Here is a 19,208-nt window from a genome sequence, read left to right as displayed (position 1 = left end):
CCTGTCTAAAGAACATACACGCTTCTGTTATTGTCGTGTCGTTTAGCTGTTTCTGGCCTTACTGTAAATGTTTTTTCATACTGAAATGTATCTTTGCTAAAAAAATAAGCATGTATGATAAGGACATCATACATGCTGTGATTGCCCACTGATTATTATAAAAGGTGTGATGACAGTATCAACTATCTTACCGTTGTGTGACATGCCAACATTGAGGCACTTCTGGAAGCGACAGTATTGGCATTTGTTGCGAGACTTCTTGTGAATGCGACAGTGAAGATCACAGTGATCGTACACCAACTTTAACCTGATTGTGCGTCTGAAGAAACCCTACGAAAGAGAAAGACAGACAATTACTTACAGGAATTGTCACCAGGCATCTGTTGTTTTTCTTTTTACCTTTGCTCTACACTGCCACTTCTAAGTATTCTACTTATAGATTTCTTCAGCAGTCTTCCTGCAGGAAATATGCATTTATTTATATTAATGTAACTCTTTTCTTTGAGAAAATAAAATGATTGAGACAGTGCGTGTATTGGATTGGCAAATAAAAGTATGGTCAGACACAAAGTTAAGAAACACATCTTGCGAAGACTAGCAAGTACTGTATGCGCCTTGTAAGTACAGGAAATATCTATATCTTTGTTATAGTTTAGAAAAGAGAGGAGAAGGTGGAAGATTACACGAAAGAGAAAGTACATATCACTAATCATTTTAGTTTTTGCATTTTCTATTAATAATTTATATTCTGATTCAAGTTACTTTTTGGTGGAGCAGCACAAAATGTCTATTGATTGACAGACGCAGAGTAGACACCTGATTCTTTCTAATCTGTGAGGAAATCAATCACATTGTCCACAAGTGCATTTAAAAGCAGATGGCGTTTTAGCACTCTGATGTTTTCAACCTTGGGACTAAAGGAAGACTTGTGCTTATCTCAGCTATTAGCTATGCAGCCATGGTCAAACTCCCCACACACACTCCTACACCCAGTCACAAGTTTGTTGATTGCTGCAGTGTTTGCCTATGATGAATAAGAAAGCTAATGGAAAGAAAAAATGAACATAATAAATGAGACACAAAAAGAAAAACTTAACTCTTTTCCCAAAGTGAAAAAAATCCACATCTGCACAATATAAGTGGAAGCTGGTGTGTTTGGCATCTTCATTCCTTCAATCCACAGATGTTCGTTTTTAATCGTAGGTTATTTAAAGGACAAGGAAGTTAAAGGGGGGGTCAAGACTCCACCTCAATAAAGAATGTTTTCTGTTTTAAAACAATTAAGTGTTTGCCTGCTTGGCTGACCCCCTCTTCTGGTGAGTCTCCCCTGGGACTCAAGAAGAACAATGACTACAGTACCTTACGTTCATTCAGCCTCTGAAGGTACAGTATAATTTAGACTAATACCTTTTGTTCCTGCAATATGTAGATGAGGTGAACAAAATGTACTATAAAATTTAGTCAACACCCAAACTAGAGAACTAGCAAACTCAACAATGGAGGTCTACTGTGTGGTGCAGTGGGATTAACTTTATCAGGCAAGTTAGTGACATCAATTCTTTGTTGGGTTAGGGCCTTTTAATGTTGATGATTGAAAAAAACAACCTAAAACAATATTACCATACATATCCTGTATTAAGGCAGTATTTAGGTCTGAAGGTCTATTGTACTGTATTGCATTGAGTTACATCATACAGATGTTTCCATTTTTTTGGTCACTCAGTGTGTATCAAAGTTTTATTCTAAAATGTTGTCTTAAAACAAGTTTCATATCTCAAGTTTGTTTAATTACAGGTGACTTTTAGCAAAATTTAAAAAAAAATAGTTCATTGGGTGATGTGTTAAATTGAATGGTCATTTATAAAATCTATAGATGAATGCTATAGTAAAAATAATATAAGACTATATTATAAAAGGTGTCAGAGTATTCACAAGGTAGATGTATGTTTATTGTAATTAAAAGCCATTTAATCTAACAAAATGTACCATATTCTATTGAAAGTCTATTACAGGGTTAGGGTAATCTTTTTTTTACACTGTAGAGACTTGATGGAACACAACATGTCAAGCAGCTTTATATAGATATTTGTTAGAAATCATTTAGACATGAAAATTTCTTGGAACAAAAGGCAAGGTATTGCTGCTGTTTCATTTCTTTGGAGGACAATGTCAAAAAATGGAAACATGTGTGAAACTTCCCCCGCACTCTATTAGTTATTTATACTCTATACAGATAGACAGAGTTTGAGGGGCTGGCTGTATGTCTGTATGAGCACAAGCCTCTGTTGAGTGGAAAATGTATGGGGTTTGTGGTTAAAGTGACAGACATCAAAAAGATGAAAAATTGCACACTTCTCTCCATCCATTATAGAATTAGTTATTCCACCAACATGTTTCAACTAAGAGTGACACATTGTGACAGAAAAAGGAAGACTGGCAGAAAAACAAAACCTTGTGATTCGTTGTAGAAATCGTTACACCCATTGTCATTTCCTGACATGACTCGAAGGTGGCACGGCAGTGACTTTTTTTTCTTGATCTTGAGCATTACTATTTTAGAGCAGCGACCAATTTAGTTTCCACTACTGTGTGCTGTAATTAAAGCCACAGTATGTGTCTCTAAAATGACTGGTAGCCAGACCATTTATAAACGAAAAAGAAAACAGAAATTTTTTTTTAAAAATTCCGTACAAACTCGCGAAAACTGAACAACAGTATGAAAACAAAACAGTGCTGGATGGAATCCACTCAAGCCAAAACAAAACAAAACGACCCTTTTAATTTGAATAAACTTTCAAGCTTGAGATGTCTGAAGCCCTACAAAGCAGAAGGCAGTCTGCACAGTGTGATGAGCTGAAGTAATTAAATTAATCTGAAACTGATTATTGAATAATTGTTAAAGCCATTTCTTGAACAAAAATTCAAAACATTCTGCTTTTTTTGTCTAATGTGATAGTTAACTGAATATCTTTGGGGTCTTTTTCACAATTTTATAACATTTTATAGACTAAATGATTAATCAATTAATGTAGAAAATAATCAGCAGATTAATCGATAATGAAAATAATCATTAGTTGCAACACTAGTCACTAGTAATATAATCCAGGGGTTTAAACATCTTTTTTTTTCAATTTTTACTAATATCTTTCAGTCCTACCTTACAGCCCTCACAGGCATGGACGCCATAATGAAACCCAGAGGCTTTATCTCCACACACACGACACTCAATGTTTAGCGACGATGCCGTTGATGTATCATCCTGGAGCTTGGAGAAAACAGGACTGTCAGCATACTGTGGTGGTGACTGCGGCTCCAGCTTGATTGAATCTGACAGAAAAACAGATCATCAGGCAAGTAAGACACCAAGTAGGCAGACAAACAGAAAGTTAAAGTTATTACATAATTTAAAAAAAAACCAAAAACACCTATTATATCCATTAAACTATGTAATATCAAACTAACCACTCTTCTAAGATTTTCAGCAGACGTATGAATAAATATCTTAAATACCCCGACAGTAAGCCTGCAGCCTTTTCACAAAGACACTTCCTTATGTGAGTTCTTGCTCTGCTTCAAAGAAGTTGCAAATAAATCAATTTCCACCTCCTACAAGCCAATTTTGCTGATAAGCGTTTGTTTGCATTTAATCAGGAATAACAAAGAAACAATATAACAAGTTTTAGCTCTGGTTACACCCATCACAAAGACTTACTGTGCGTGTCTAGCTCTGCCCTGTAGCTGTGCATGCTTGTGTAGTCCATGTTGGTCAGGTGGTCTTCACTCTGTGGTGGACTGGAGTCATAGGCCACACCGACGGAGATGGCAGATACCAGCGAGGGAGACATGGTGGAAGGGATGGAGGAGGAGGAGGAGATGGAGGCGTAGTCTAATGTGGACAAATGCTTCATGTCGAGGGAGTGGGAGCTGTCGTCCAGCTCTGACAGATCCACGGCGCTCAGACTGAAACTGACAGGCCAGGCTAGGAGCTGCTGGGTGTCCACCATGTCTACTGTGCAGAGAGATGAAGCAGTGACGCGTTAGCTGATGCAATACCCTTTGTTGACTGCATGTGGCCTTGTTAAAATAAAACAACACTACAAGAATCAGCAATAGAGAGGAGGGGAGAGAGAGGAAAGGGAGAATGAGAGGGAGGAAGATAAGAGAAGGAGAGCGGAGGAAAAGCAGAGGAAGAGATGACCATGAAAATATATGTAGACAAACCCACACGCAGCAATGTACGTTGTGTTAATGACTTATGTTTGTCTGTTGAGAAAAGCCCAAAACATAAACAATGCGTACACACATACACACACTCCCATAATAACGCCATGATGAGTATCCATCCGGTTCGTTCCTGTAGTCTGTCTGTTATCTAGTAAACAGGGAGGCAGATTGTGTCACAGGGAGAACAAGACGAACTCTGGCACTGAGGAACGTCTCTTATGCTCATAACACCATCTTCCTCTGTTGCTGTTTGGGTGGCTCACTGTGTGATTGCCCAACCAAAGGACACACAAAGCAGCACTGTTTGAGCCTCAGTCTGTCTGAGGCCAGGGATGTACGATTCTAGCTTTTGGAGTGGAACAGACTGCACCTTCTGAGTGCCAAAATGTGTTACTGATTAGTAATTATGGACTGGGTTGGTGCTGAAAACTGCTGTAACATTCTGATATTTGCTATCTGCTTTTTATTTATATTTCCTGGAAAGAAAATATCTATTTTGGTTTGGATTTTGGTCAGCATTATTAAAGCATAAGGCTGGCGATAATAAATATTTTGTTAGTCTGTCTCTCAATACTGTCTGACTTCCCTGCCCTTTCTGTGGCTTTTTGCCCTCAGCCCATTTGTTCATACTGTGAAAGTGAAAGCCAGTGACAGTTTATGCAGGTTAAGTTGATTGGCCCAGATGGGCCAGTGACGGCTAATCAGAGTCTGCAACATGAGTGCGTTTTTGAGACATATTACTAGTGAAATGCATCATGATTTCCTGAAAAACACGTGGGGAAGGCTGCATTTTAGCCCGCTAGCCTCTTACCGGTGAATCTGGTGGGTCACCAAATACGGTGTACCAGTACTCAAAAAAAATGTCAGTGAAAAAAACTTACAAGGCTATGAAAAGAAAGAGGACCTTTCTACTCTTGTGGAAGCAACAATACTCCTACGTAGAAAACAGCGACTGTGGTATGTTTTGTACAGTTTTCTGGCTAACTCACTAGCCAGTTAGCATCCTCACTGCGTAGTTATATGCATGTCTTCTGTGTGACTTTGACAGCAGCAGTGTCTGCAGGAGACACCAAGGTTTATGAATGGCAACATATACAGTTTAGTTAAAACCAATGAAATGCTTGCTGCTGATCACCAGGAGTATTTTTTATGACATTATTGAGGTGTATCTTTCAACTCTGTGGCTCCTGCTCTGTCTCTGTTTGTTGAACTGTGTTTAATATAGGTTTAAACCTAAAGTAACTAACCTGAGGTTAAATGTCATTATGTTCTTTCTCTCACTGTTCACCAGTACATTTCTGCAGATCTCTCAGCATTTATTTAATGTTGTTAATGTTAATTTGTTTAATTGAGTTTATTATCAAGGTCATCCATACTCGCTGAAATGTTATTATCATAAATTCTGTTCTCTTCTCCCTATGTATTCCATACTATCTGTCTTTACACAAAATATGGAAAAACCTACATTTAAACACCATTCATTTACTGATCCAATATGTGCCTATCCCTCGACATAAAGCATTTGCCCTACCCATTTCGCATATTTGTGTAATATATCAACATTATATATCAATAACTAAAGTAAAACAACCAAATCTAAAGGGAGTTTCACTGTTGTACATATTATGTATAATAAATCACCAAAATTATGAAAAAAAGAGTTATTTTCATTTTTTGGCTGCCGGGGCAGTGGAAATATACAAGGGGCCAGTAAAACTCTGATCTACTGGCCAAGTGAGCCACTGGGGAAAAAATGTTACTTTTCATTTTTAAAACAGTCTAAATAATTTCCTAAAACAGCTGAGCACAGTAGTTTGATATGTATTTGTTGGGGACTATTTTCAGCTTTGGATTAATACACATTTGGTGCTCCAGGAAATATTTAAAGAAGCAGAATGATGTATGTGGGATTGACTCAAAATAACCTACACTTTTCATATATGAAGGAACATGACACTCGGAGAACAACGGAGGTGTACAGCAGAGAAGAATAAGCATTAACTTCATAGACAATACTTGTTAGTAGGATCATTTCATTGTTGGCTTTGGTCTTTTCATGGGATTTGTTGACAGCATAGAATATGACCAGATTTATCCTTTAACAACTATCTGCTACTTGAAGAGAAATGAACAAATGGACCTGAAAATGTATGAAAAATGATTTAATCAACATTCAGAAAGTCTCCGACACAGGAGTCTACCATACAACTCCCATTAGATATTCAGCTCTGTGTTGTACAAATGAATGAAAGCTCCTCTTTTCAGTCTTTCCAATATCTAACTCAGATGATCAGCCATTGGAGGAGAGAAGTCAGCCGAGATGGTCAAAGTCCAGTCATCAGCGTTTACAACAGTACACACGAAAGCCTCACAAATCAAGGCTATATAATCAGTGGCAAGTTTGTACAAGGTCGTGTGCTTCTGCAGAAAATAGTAGAATATGTTGTTTTTATGATCTATTGACTTTCTAAACTACAGGCCCTACGACTAAAGTAACTTGTTTGAAGCTGTTTGAATTCATGACAAGAGACAACATTTTCAAGGAACCAAGGCCACAAATCAAAGATGCAGTTTTGAAAAGTAAGGCTGAATAATATCAAAAAAAGTTAAGATATTGAAGGATAAGATTGGTGATATTCTTTATCAACAAATGACCATGAGATAATACCATCCCACCAAAACCTACAATGTGCTAGTCAGTCTCTTAATGCTTTCCAACTTACCTACTGTGACCCCATTTGTTCCTACCGAAGATGTAAATCCTTAAGAATGGGTCAAAATATATATAGTTTAATTTTAAATCAGTCTAAATAATTTCCCAAGACAGCTGGTCATTGTAGTTTTAAGTTACTCAAACAGGAGTAAATCTCACTCTATATAGGATCCTATGTTTGTTGAGGACTATTTTCCACCATGGATTAATACATATTTGGTGCTCTTGTAAGTATTTATGGCAGCAGAATGGTGTGTGTGGGATAAAATATTCTTCAGTGCACATGTTCATTGTAGGAAGGAACACTGTAATAGTTTTTGTACAACAGTGTAGATCTATGGCACAGAGGAAGCTCAATTAGGCTTCAGCTACACAGACAATACTTGTTAGTAGGATCAATTCATTGTTGGCTGTGTTTTTTTCATGGGGGTTTTCTAGGAGGAAAAAAGCTGATCCACGTCTTCCTAAACATCCAAACTGGAAACTACCTATCTTATCACTTTCCCATCTTTAAGAGGGAGGAAGAACTAACAACAGTTTATAAATAATCAATAGAGTAAAAGGTCTGTTCACTGAACCACCTGGCTTGGCAAACAACCCTTTGTAACCAACACGAAATCTCAAAATAAACCTCCCCTAATCAACCTCGAGTGCCCGATGCAACAAAGAATGCGATGAATTATGCAACAGGACAAATCTAAAATAAGAATACTGAGATGGCACAGTCACACCAGGTATAAAAATGGCTTGAAATGGCTCCAAATTACTTGGCAAAACATCCCCGTGGAACAAACATCCTCCTCGCTCAATAACTTATTGTTTCCTTTTTTACTTGTTTGGAATGTGGCAACTAAAATCAGCAGGGGATCCACTTAAAATTCACATTGACTGTGACATTGTTTCAGAACAAGAGAGAAACAGGAATGTGTGTGTGTATCTGCAGGCTGTAGCTTCCACTGCCTTGGAAGCTGCTGCGGGGAAAATGCTGACTATTAATAACCAGAGAAACCTAGTTATTTTTCCGTTTGTTGGCTGGTTGCCAGCCGATCTGAACCGAAAATAGAGTGAGCTTTGGAGCAACTTGTGTCCTGGTTGGCATCAAGTCATTATACAGAGTCAGAAATCTAGTGGGAGAGAGAGCTCTAGAGATGAAGTATAAGAGAGATAAAGTGAGAGGGGTGACAGGGAGCGAGTCCCCAGACCACTTCAAGAAATCAAACTGCACCCAAGAGGCTTTGAGAAAACCCCATCTTTTAGTAGATTCATGTCAGTGCTGCTCTATATTCAGAGGGCTTTTCAGCACACAAAGAAAAAAAGGAAGGCTGCTGCAGCTTGGCAGTTAAACCAAAGTGCTTAAATCATGTCGTAATCAAAGGTGAAACAAGTTTGTACTGTAACTTTTCTCCTGACAGTGTTTATCAAAACGGACCAAATCTGCTGAATTCAATGTGTTTGTGTCTGTGACTGATGTATGGGCAAACACCCTGTCAGACATTAGAAAAGGTGACAGATGATAAGTAAGGCTTTGCAGTGTGTGTTGTGTTTGCGAATGGGTGTGTGTGTGAGCATGTGCCAGTTCTCAGATTTCCACGTCAGAACTTGTCTTCCAGGTAAGAGTACAGTGTGTAGGAGTATTTCTATCAACTATTGCATCAGACATGATATAATAACAAAAGACCAACGGCAAACTGGCAGGCAGGTCTGGCAAGCTACTGTACTTAGGAACCACACTGATGCTGCGTGTGGTTCGTGAGCCAACACACTGGGCGCAACAATCATCTAATAAAGCATGTTAAGTAAATTAAAGTTATGTTAACTTTAGGAGTGGTAATGACGTTGTCCTCCCAGCCTGAAAGCAGCAGTCCAGGAAAAAAGAGATCCAACTAAGAGCTCAAACAGCGAGATGTGAAATCTTTCCTTCAGGGACAAAGTTGCAAAACGAATGAAATATTTTTTCACGTTCATATTTCTTCACAACGGCAATGATTCAGTCCAGAAGAGACTGAAGCAAAGGCTGGGGATCAGATTTCTGTAGAGAAAGTGGCTGAAATCCTTCAATTTTGTATTCTATGTTGCATGTTTTAATCTGTTCTCTAATATGTAAGTTATCCCTTAAAAGTTTTATTGAATTTTAAATGACCTGGCTTTTTTTCATCAGTTTATATACAGAAAGTAACAACACAGAAAACGCTTTTAAAGCTTAGCAATAAAACTAAAATAACTCAAAAAACTCACAATGAATAAGCCCTGCAGTCAGGAAATATTCAGTATCACCATAATTTCTTCTGAGGGTGTGAAAGCCTCCTACACTGTAGGAGTCATTTGACAGTCATGCAAAGAAAATGCACAAAGAGCAGAGCCGTTCAAGACACAACAGTAGTCCACAAAGAAGCCGGTCTGGCATATTTAGTAATGTCAAAGACAAAAAGCAGAACCTGCCCTGCTGCATTCAGAGGCATTACCACTCTTATCTTTTCTGTTTGAATAAAAACTATGCTCCACTCTGTGGGTGAGAGCTGCATCACTAGTGTCAAACCACGCGTTCACCTGATCAAAAGCATTGTTATTTGGGTTGCTACATGAGAACCCTGAAATAATGCAGTATATACAAAGGAAAATACAAACGCCCTAATTTAGCTCATTCTAATACTTGACAAGTTTCTTTAAAACATCCTCAAGACAAAGTGACAGGTTACAGAGTTTTTACCCTCTAGAAGGTGTGGTCTGCTTTTTTTTAAACTTTTGCATAGTAAACCTTTTATATTATCACAGTTGTCCCGTGTATATAAATGTGTAAGTGTGACACAAACAAAGTGAGTGCACAGAGTTCTGTGACTTCCTGACCTCTTCATGTAAAACAGCATGTGGTTCAGCGTCAGTGACTAAAACAAAGATATGCCCGCCTGCACGTCTCACAGTCCCCACAATTTCTTTGAAAAGATTCAGTGTGCTTGGTTTTTGCCTGGTTAGCCCTGCATGAGGAAACTGTGGGACACCGGAAAAATCACGTGTTGTGATGATGCTATACTTTAAGTAGCTGATTTTACAAAATAAAATGGTAATCAGGTGCTCTCACATCAACAGCAGGGTATAAAAGGTTGAAAGTGGTGCAGAATGCCATCCTGCTTCACTCTTCAGGAAATTAGCACTTTTTTTACTTTGGTGGTGTGAAGCCACGATAGGAAGAATTACCTGAAAGGGCCTTCCCCCTCTTTATCTAAATGATCAAACAGGAGAGTAATGGAAAACCAGGTGCAGCCAGAGGTCTGGTCTGCCCTCTCATCAGAATCGAGAGTCTCCTCGCATTTGAAAACCCACTTGCTTGGTTGGTACTGAATTTACTCATGAAACTTCAAAGCTTGGCACAGTGCGAGGTTAAAAACCACAATCTCTGTCTGCTTGGCACAGCTCTGAGTAAAACAGCACCCAACCTTTCTCTGATTTCTGTTACGTTTTTAATCAAATTTCTGTATTTCATCTTCCAAAGCTAGGAAAGTGGAGCATTGTAAACATCAGGTCAACCTGAGGTCAGGCTGAAAGGGTCGAGTTGAGGGGGAGGCAACACTTAAAGGAAATGTGCTTTTCTGCATTTCAGACAACATAGTCATCTACATACAGTTTGAATTGTTGAGAGAGCTATTCTTTAATCCTAAAATATATATAATAACTTAATAAACAACTTCACATCTAATCCTAATTTAAACTTTGTATCTTTATTTCAAAAGAGCACTCAGTTTGTGGATTTACACAAAAATGCACAAAAGACAGAGGACGGTCTGAAGAATACGGACAGTATGGAGCTACCTCACATGACAGAGTTACAAAAACCTGAACGAAAAACTATGAGCAGGTTTCGGAGCCTACTGGCCCTACCAAATATCACAACATTGCTCTTTCACACAAACCCAAGCCAGCTCATGAGGTGACAAAGTATCTGAGAGAAGGCAAACTGTGTGTCAAATAAAACCAGTTGACCCACAGTATCACACTGATAAGCACTGATGTCTGCTCTTAAAAGACTAAAAATGGAAACCAGCTAATCACACACCATAATTAAATGTCCAAATGCCAGCTACCTGACAGTCTAAAGCATGTTTATCACATATGGCAGATAATAACATGTAGCTTGTAACATGACCAACTGAATGGCAGCCACACACAAACACACACATGCACACACACACAGGGTATAGTCCACTCACCTTATTTCTCCTGTTTCAATTTAGAGTGTTAAGTGTCAACTCAGTGACTAGCAGCTAAGTGGCAGTGGCAGTGACAGGAGATGAGAGGAGACCGGAGTGTGTGTGAGTGTGTGTGTGTGTGTGTGTGTGTGTGTGTGTGTGTGTGGTCATGCTTTTCCTCAGGAAGTGATGACCCATAGAAAGGGAACTACACACATTTTCTCTCTGACAGAGTCTGGGCTCAGCATAAGTTCAGACAGCTAACTATCATGTGGCCTGTGCATGTGTGTATATGTCTTTTATTCCTCATTTTTATGTGTATTGTTTGCATGTCCAAACAGCCCTGTATTGTGTAGTATGTGCGCCTATGTGCTTAAAAGTATTGTCTTTTTTATTGTCTATTACATGTGTGCTTGTGTGTGTGCTTGTGTGTGTGTGTGTGTGTGTGTGTGTGTGTGTGTGTGTGTGTGCGTGCTTGTGTGTGTGTGTGTGTGTGTAAAGTGGTAGACATCAGATGCAGATGATTTCCTGTTGCTTCACACTGACAGGCGACCTCATCATGCCTCTCTGGTTGCACTTCTCTCCCTCCACTCAGTCACTCGGTGTCGATGTGACAGCAGTGACGCAGTCACTTCTGCCTCCTCATGCAATACCAGCACAAAAGTGTGCTAGCCCACTGATTTAATTTCATATATCATAATGGTTACTCGTAGGTATCAGTTTCTAACCAGAATATGATAGCTGTGCCCGTTACTGTTCCCATTTTATCTGAGGGTGAACAGATTTTAGCTATACTATACCATATAATAACATATGTTTAATGATGATTTTAGAATTTTATCTCAAATCATTAAACCACCATAGTTTTTAAAAGATATATTAAAATTGTATACATTTTTATTCACCTGTCTTTCAGCTAACACTGGCACATTTACAGTAATATTGATCAATGTGCACTGTCCCTGTAAAAATAAAAAGACAGCTGATCACAAGTGTGTCACAACATAACATAGCCTGGCACATGCTACAGGAATATTTTTCTGCGACTATAAATGTGTTCAGATTCTATTAAATCAAATACACAGAAATGCTTGCATAAGGTCAAACAATGGAGAAGTGGTTTGTCCCCATTTGCCTCCATTTTCATTTGAGCACGAGTTACGTGACTATATGGGGATAAACACATATTTTCAAAGAAAAATGTATTATATGTGAAATGAAAGCGACCCTAAATAAAGTGAAACAATAATCAAGGAAATGAGACACAGGAGAGGCAAGACTGAACAATCCAGAGACAGAGAGCTGCAGCTATCTGCTGCCATCAATCATTCACTCACAGCTATTTTATTTTACCCAAAGGGGACAAGGTTGGACAGGTAGGGTCAAGTGGTCTCATATTAGTTTGACAGTAGCTTTGAAGGATTGAAAGAAAAGAGAAAAGAATGGTCAACAAGCAACTACTGAGGTACAAAAGCTGCAGAAACTGAGTGGAAAGGAACATTAATAAGACGTTAATGAAAAACTGTTTGAGTATCACTGACCTAATGATGAGTACAGCCACACTTTTTCATCAGAATGACTTAATGCCTACTCAAAATGTTGCGCATGTTTTCAAAGAAGGAAAGTCATCATTACTCTGATATTTAAATAAGGTAAATAAGGTAACCTGAATTCAATCAGCATTGTGCTCAAGGTCTTAACTGTCTTGACATACAGATTTGGGAATAGAGTTTATACCTGTAAATGCACCTGTTCATGTAAAATGACTTTGTATTTTGGCTTCATTTCAAGGCCATGCAAATGTTAACCTAGTTCACAGGTGGCAGCTGCCCACACTATGACAAATCTACCACCATGTTTAACAGTCTGAAAAAGGTACAGTATGGTAGGTTGAAACATAAACCTCATGTACAAGTCGAAACTACAGTACATCTGACAAACCTCAGGTCTGGGAGAAAACTGAAAAATAACTTATCAGATAAGATCGTAGAATGGGTTTTCCATCATTCAAGAGACCAGGTTTTGTGTTTCCTTACATCAAGTTATATATTTTTGTGCAAATTATGTGTGCCCAAAGTAATCATGTAGTAAAAAAAGAGAATGCATTATCAACTTAAATGCAACATGAGTTTGACTAATCAACACAATGCCCTATGACTAGTCTAGTGTCAGTGTTCAGTACCATGAGCAATGTGTCTTTACTAACTCTTAACCACTGTGTGCTCACATCGAAAGGTGTGAATACTAAAAGTTGCTGTGGTTGGTGGTCGCTTGCTACCCTTCCTCTTGCAGGTGTTGGCGAGAGGCTAGAACGTGTTTTTTGGTGAGCCAGCGGAAAGAAACATGGAACTAAAGCAGTGAAGTCTAAGTACAGCTGGCAGCCAGACAGAAACAGATAATGAACAACTGACTAACAGTTGAGAAAATGCGGTGGTAGCTGAATGGTTACAGCACATGCCACATAACTGCACGGGGACCTTGTTGTTGCACTGTTGAATTAAGGCAAAAATGCCCAAAAACAATACAGAGAAAACACACTAGATGATGGGATATGTATGATTACATATTGTAGAATAAGCAGGAGTTGTCTGGTGAATGCACACCAATAGCTTGGTACAGGTCATGGAAATGGCATATAGGCTTTGAGTAAAATCACATCACAGAACAATTGCAAAAATCTCACAAGAACACAAACTCTCGTGTGTGCCAAGTTTAGCAAAGATGGTGGATTGAGAGATAGGGCAACACCAACTGCAGACTAAGAAAGAGAGAGCTAACTGAAGCTCGGTACCACTCTAAGGTCTGTGCGTTAACTATGGGGCTGAAGCCGACCATGTCCAAAGTTCATAAGTGAACATATGTTGTTTTAATTATTTCAAACACAAACGGTAATATTAAAATGACAAGTTGTGGTTTTACGGGGAGCACACAGACAGGAGACTGGTATTAATCTTCTGATCTAACTCACAGCAAGAATGTGAATAGGCATATTTCCCAGGATTTTAAAAAATATCCCTTAAAACTAAGCTGTGCCTCTGCACTAAGACCTGATGAAGTCGATTATAAAATAACTACACTCTCACTCAAAGCACATCTCACTAGTTTGCACTTTTTGGAAGTTTTTTATAGTTCAGACTGAGCCAGGATCATTCACGCCTTTCATCCTGGTCCAGCCTCTCCTCTGTCCTACTACCTCCCATTTCATCCCATTCATCCAGTCACTGCATGTGCTCAGACCTTCTATCGCACTTCTTCTCATTCATAGATGGTCTTCTTCCTCATTGTCTGTGTTGTTCGTCTTGCAGACACTCCTGCTTACAAATGTAATGGCAACGTCCTGATTCCAGTCATGTAAATAAAACATGTTTTGACTAATCATAACAAAAACGACAAGTGACTGAATAAGATGACAAATGATGCGATTGAATTATTCATCACACACTGTTTAATTTTATTTCCCGACTGTCAAAATCAACTAATCGAGATTGGGCAGACCGGGTCTGGCTTTGTCTACTTGGTCATCATGCACAAATCATACATACACTAAGTATACTGTATGTATACCAGATCAACAAACGTTTAAGATATAATTTGTTCCTGCAACAATTTAGAAACAAAAAGGGCTAATCTAACTCTTCAATCTGTCAATCCGCCTTTTGATCATTGTCTCATAATTTAATTATCCATTGTAATGGGAGGGCTGAGCCTGCCAGGTTTACACACACACACTCACACACACACACTACTGTTCAGGATATGTTCTACATTGCTGTCAGATTCATAATGTGACTGGGACGTGAGGTGTGTCTTGTATCACAGGACGACAGGGTGACGGAACGCCACTGAAACAGCACGTTGGGGAATTGTAAAGAAATGTTTCAAACCCTTTCATGTAAACAAAGACACATTTAAAGACACATACAGACACACAGATACACATTCTGCTTATATTTGCACTTGCAGGGGCATGTAAGTACATCACAACTCTCAAAACTAACTAACTTCAGATACAGATAAGGACAGCACATGAGCAGGTCAGTAAACACACATTATTAGAGAAACACTGAAAGAGAGGAGTGTGTGTGTGTGTGTGTGTGTGTGTGTGTGTGTCAGCTTCATATGTTGCTCTCTGGGAATCTGTAGTTTTCACAATAATCTAAGGACATGAACTTTCCCCTAATTCCTTTAAATAGTTATGAGTTAATGGTTGATGAGTCCCTTGAGCCTCAAGAGCTTCCTCACTGGATAAGGGGGAAGGAGTGGTGCATGCTGTCAAGGCCTCGCATGTGCCATGTGTTACACTGAAAGACATATGTGTATGAGCACATGTGTGCACAGCATAAACAAAGTATAGTTTAAGGCACTCCTTCCATTTATGACACACTGCAAACATACATGAACACACATTTTAGAGCCGGAGAGGTGTTGCATTGAAAGTGTTAGAAAGGATGGAGAAACAGAATGGGGAAGGATGACGATGAGGGAAGAAGGCAGATATGGTGATAAACGACTGATTCAATAAAATTGTCATTCATGATGATGTAACACTTGTTAAAGATCTCTTAATGCAACTGTGATCTCAGCTGTGGGAGTCATGTGAGACATGACAGTGGTGAGGATTTATAGCTAAACTTGTATTTTGACAGAGACAGGGAGTGAGAAGAGGGCAGCATGATAGGAAGAGGGAGAGGTACAATATGGGAAGGGTCATGCCCTGTTCCTCGAAGTGTAGAGGAAAAGACGGGAGTGTGCTCTCTCAGCTGCTGTTTGGCAGAACAATAACAAAACAACACATGACGTGACTCTCATTCACAGAACACACTGTAAGCATGTGTGTCAGGAAAGGTCTACGCAAAGGAAACTGTTGTTTGGAAAAAAGGAAGGTTCAAGGTTGATTTAAAATGTGAAAAATTTATGTCAGAGTTGGCTCAACAATTGACCATTCACAAAGTCCCTCCTCTAAACAGTGATTGTCTAATTAACTAGGCATGGCAGGTCTGTCAATCTTTGGCTTTCTCTACATGTTGGGGCAGCGTGCCTGGGGCAGCGTGCCTGGGGCTGCGGTAAGAGCAAATACTCAGCATTTAAAGAGTTTGGAGGGTGGCGTCTTTTTTTAGCCTTTCCAAAACCAAAAATGAGCAAATGTGTAAGGGATGCATTAAACTGTGTGTTTAATGTAAGTGTGTGCTCTCATGTAAGCTGCAATCATTAACATGTCCACCTAATTAGCTCACTACCAACAGTAGTAACCATCCTAAAGTTAGCAGCTCTGTCCTGCTCATTAATGGATTTGGGGAAGTTTACACTCCAGAAACCCCAGAGAAGTTACCTAAGATAGCGTTTTCCAAACACATCAGTTAGTCCTGATATCCTAAAAGCCATTTCTCTATTAATGTTAAAAGTGAAAATATACTGTGTGAAAATACAAACAAGTATGCATCGAGGCTACATCATAACAAGTATATCATGATATCATGTATGTAGCCATTAAGTGCATATTTAAGAACTTAATGAAGAAGATTCTCATTTTTACAAGACTCAGGTGGAAACAATACAAGCAATTTGGAGACAGTGTTTTCACCAACTCACCAATGTTAGCTTAATTAGCTCGCTAGCTGATCAAATCTGCCAGCAATATGGTCATTTCAGTCATTAAAATCATATCTAGGAATGAGATGCCTGTTTTGGTCTACCTATGTCTGAAATCACAAACCCATTGTTTCAAAAATTAGTTAATTATGTGGACAAAACAAAAAAGTTCCCAAAATCAAGAAGCTAATGACAGTCTCTATTCTTGCTTTTTCTCCAAGATCCTCTTCCATTTAATTAATAGCCATTTTAAAATCAAGGGGTCTGGTTATGTACAGCATCCTCAGCAAGACCTGTACTAGTGATGCCTCAAGCAATACCACATCCAGTAAACCATGCAGAACCATGTGCACACAAAGTCTGAGTCAATCTGAAGTTCCCATTAGAGAAAGATGGTTTGACCTGAGGAGCTGCTGTTTGCTCCCACGTCTTTCTAAAAGGGAAATTGGGACAAAGGTTGCTGGATATCCTACTGTCTGTTGAATAATATCTATGTCAAAGTGCATTGGCAAGAAAACTCTTCTTATTAGAGTATATTTGTTTGTTTTTATTAGTGGACGTGTGTCTTTATGTTTGAGTTAGTTAAGTTATGGTAATTTCTTTTAAATTTGTTTGGGAGGATGCACCACTAAAGCATGGTAGTAGCTGAAATGATAAGGGCCCTTCGGTGGGTCCTGCATTATTACCTGATCTTGGGGTCTTGCCTTATGGACTAATTTAAGACTTTTATTTAGTGATAATTATGTTTTTTTTCCAACATCAGTCTTATTTACCTAGGTTTAGCCATAATTTCTATTGGGCATGATAACAATGTATTCATGCATGTAATAGCTGAGATCTGGGAACCAAGTAGCATTGCTACAACTATGGTAATTGAGCAAGGAAGTTGGTCTGTAAATTGTCATGGATGTTTACAACTGACAGTTTGGATCACACTTTGACCAGTTGCCTTTTTTCCAAATATGTTTAGCTAACTTGGGGCTTTGTTTAAGACCAGTATGATTGTCTAACCACTCACATTTCATGGCCCATCTGGCTTCCTTTCATTGGTGTCGCCTTGATCTCAGCTGTTAACTTGTTGCGCAATGTTTTTATTACTGATAGGAATTATGGCCAAAACTATGAAAGTAAGATCTAAACTGCATAAAACCAGCATTACCTTATAATACTTTGACTTTTTTTTTTTTTTTTTAACTTGGTCTGAATTGAAAATGTCCATTTTACCACCAGTATTCTATAATGTCTTGCCCAGTCCAGTTTAATTTGCATTCTTGCTCTCTGGTCAGATGTTAATTTCTATGCACTGAATCCAAAGCAGGTGACTAGGATCAGAGGTAACAATGTGTAACGCCTTGATTCCATCGGGCACGGCTGCGTCACGTCCCGGCTGTGACACCGTTTTGTTCTGTCCTCTGCATGGTGTCATACCCCAGTGGAAACGTTTCAGAAGTGGAGCGTTTTGCTCCAGCAGCGCCAGAGAGAAGAGAGCCACCCCTCCGGGACTGTCATTGCAGCAGTGGTGTCATAAAATTTTCCACTTTCAAGATGAACCTCTCGTCATCCATGGTGACAAACATCCTCCGACTGGTTGACTTCTGGCCTGGTGCCACCGGTTATAATGTAATGTTGATTTAGTGATGTGATCTACGATTAGGAGTCTGCATGGGGTGCTTTATTTTGAAAACTGACAAGATGCTCTATGGCATTTCTGTGTCTGACTTCCTGTCTGGCTTGATCTGCTCTGTGCAACTTGACACGGCTTCCGTCAAATATAGACTAGGCGTGTATGTTTAGCGGGGTACAGTGGAGAGCCGCTTTTGGGACGCTCCAGAAATATGCTACAGCATGTCTGGTGGAATCAAGCTGTTAGAGTGATCAATGTGATACTGCACAGCTTGTACATTTGTTTTATTATTTGCTTATTTTTGCTGTCAAAGTGGCTGCAGCTGCTCAGTAGTCTTTGCTATTAATGACGGTGCCGGAAAAGGTGCTTCTAAACATTAATGTCTGAGGGGGAAAACATTATCATTCTTGTAAAGATCAACTTTTTGGCTGCAAAAAAGGCAACCTAAGGGTAGATGGAAGGACAAAAGGAGAGAAACATTTGTTTTCAAATATAAATGTTGCAATAGACTATACAATTTTTGCATCAACATGTGATCTTCTTTATCCAAGCATGGACTGCATTTAGTGTAAAGAGAGTTAGGGTTCGGACTGAGAACTTGCTTTGATGTTGCTTTCAATATGAATCAGTTCTCAGACAGCAGATGTGATTTAAACGTTTTCTTTCCACAATGTCTTCTTGTTGTTGAGAGAAAAAGAATATGAACCGTGTCACAGTTGCAGCTGATTTATTTTGTAAAATCTTTGGTAAACTTAATAAATAAAAATAAGTGGAACTGAAAGAAAATAAATGTAACACAGCCAGCCTTCTCAGTTTTCAAATCAAATAATCAAATAGTTGCCAAAAACCAACTAAACATTTGAACAATTGCTATCTA

The 19,208-nt window shown here is 38.9% G+C and overlaps 1 protein-coding gene across 5 annotated transcripts in view; it reads right to left on the bottom strand.

The window, feature by feature from the left end:
- pparg (peroxisome proliferator-activated receptor gamma) overlaps nucleotides 1–19,208 on the bottom strand; it is a 34,911-nt gene that overhangs the window by 11,658 nt on the left and 4,045 nt on the right. For 2 of the 5 annotated variants that reach the window (XM_044348179.1, XM_044348177.1), the window contains exons 2-4: nucleotides 3,713–4,009; nucleotides 3,158–3,327; nucleotides 192–330 (exon numbers count right to left, since the gene is read on the bottom strand). In XM_044348179.1, the coding sequence (XP_044204114.1) occupies nucleotides 192–330; nucleotides 3,158–3,327; nucleotides 3,713–4,004 (601 nt within the window). In that variant the 5' untranslated portion in view covers nucleotides 4,005–4,009. Of the gene's footprint in view, nucleotides 1–191; nucleotides 331–3,157; nucleotides 3,328–3,712; nucleotides 4,010–11,139; nucleotides 11,216–19,208 lie in introns of those variants that run through there. The other 3 variants (XM_044348180.1, XM_044348178.1, XM_044348181.1) reach the window with 2 other exon arrangements.

This window comes from Thunnus albacares, chromosome 4 (genome assembly GCF_914725855.1).
Source record: "Thunnus albacares chromosome 4, fThuAlb1.1, whole genome shotgun sequence".
NCBI classification, from domain to species: domain Eukaryota; kingdom Metazoa; phylum Chordata; class Actinopteri; order Scombriformes; family Scombridae; genus Thunnus; species Thunnus albacares.
This window is presented reverse-complemented; position numbering and strand designations above follow the sequence as displayed.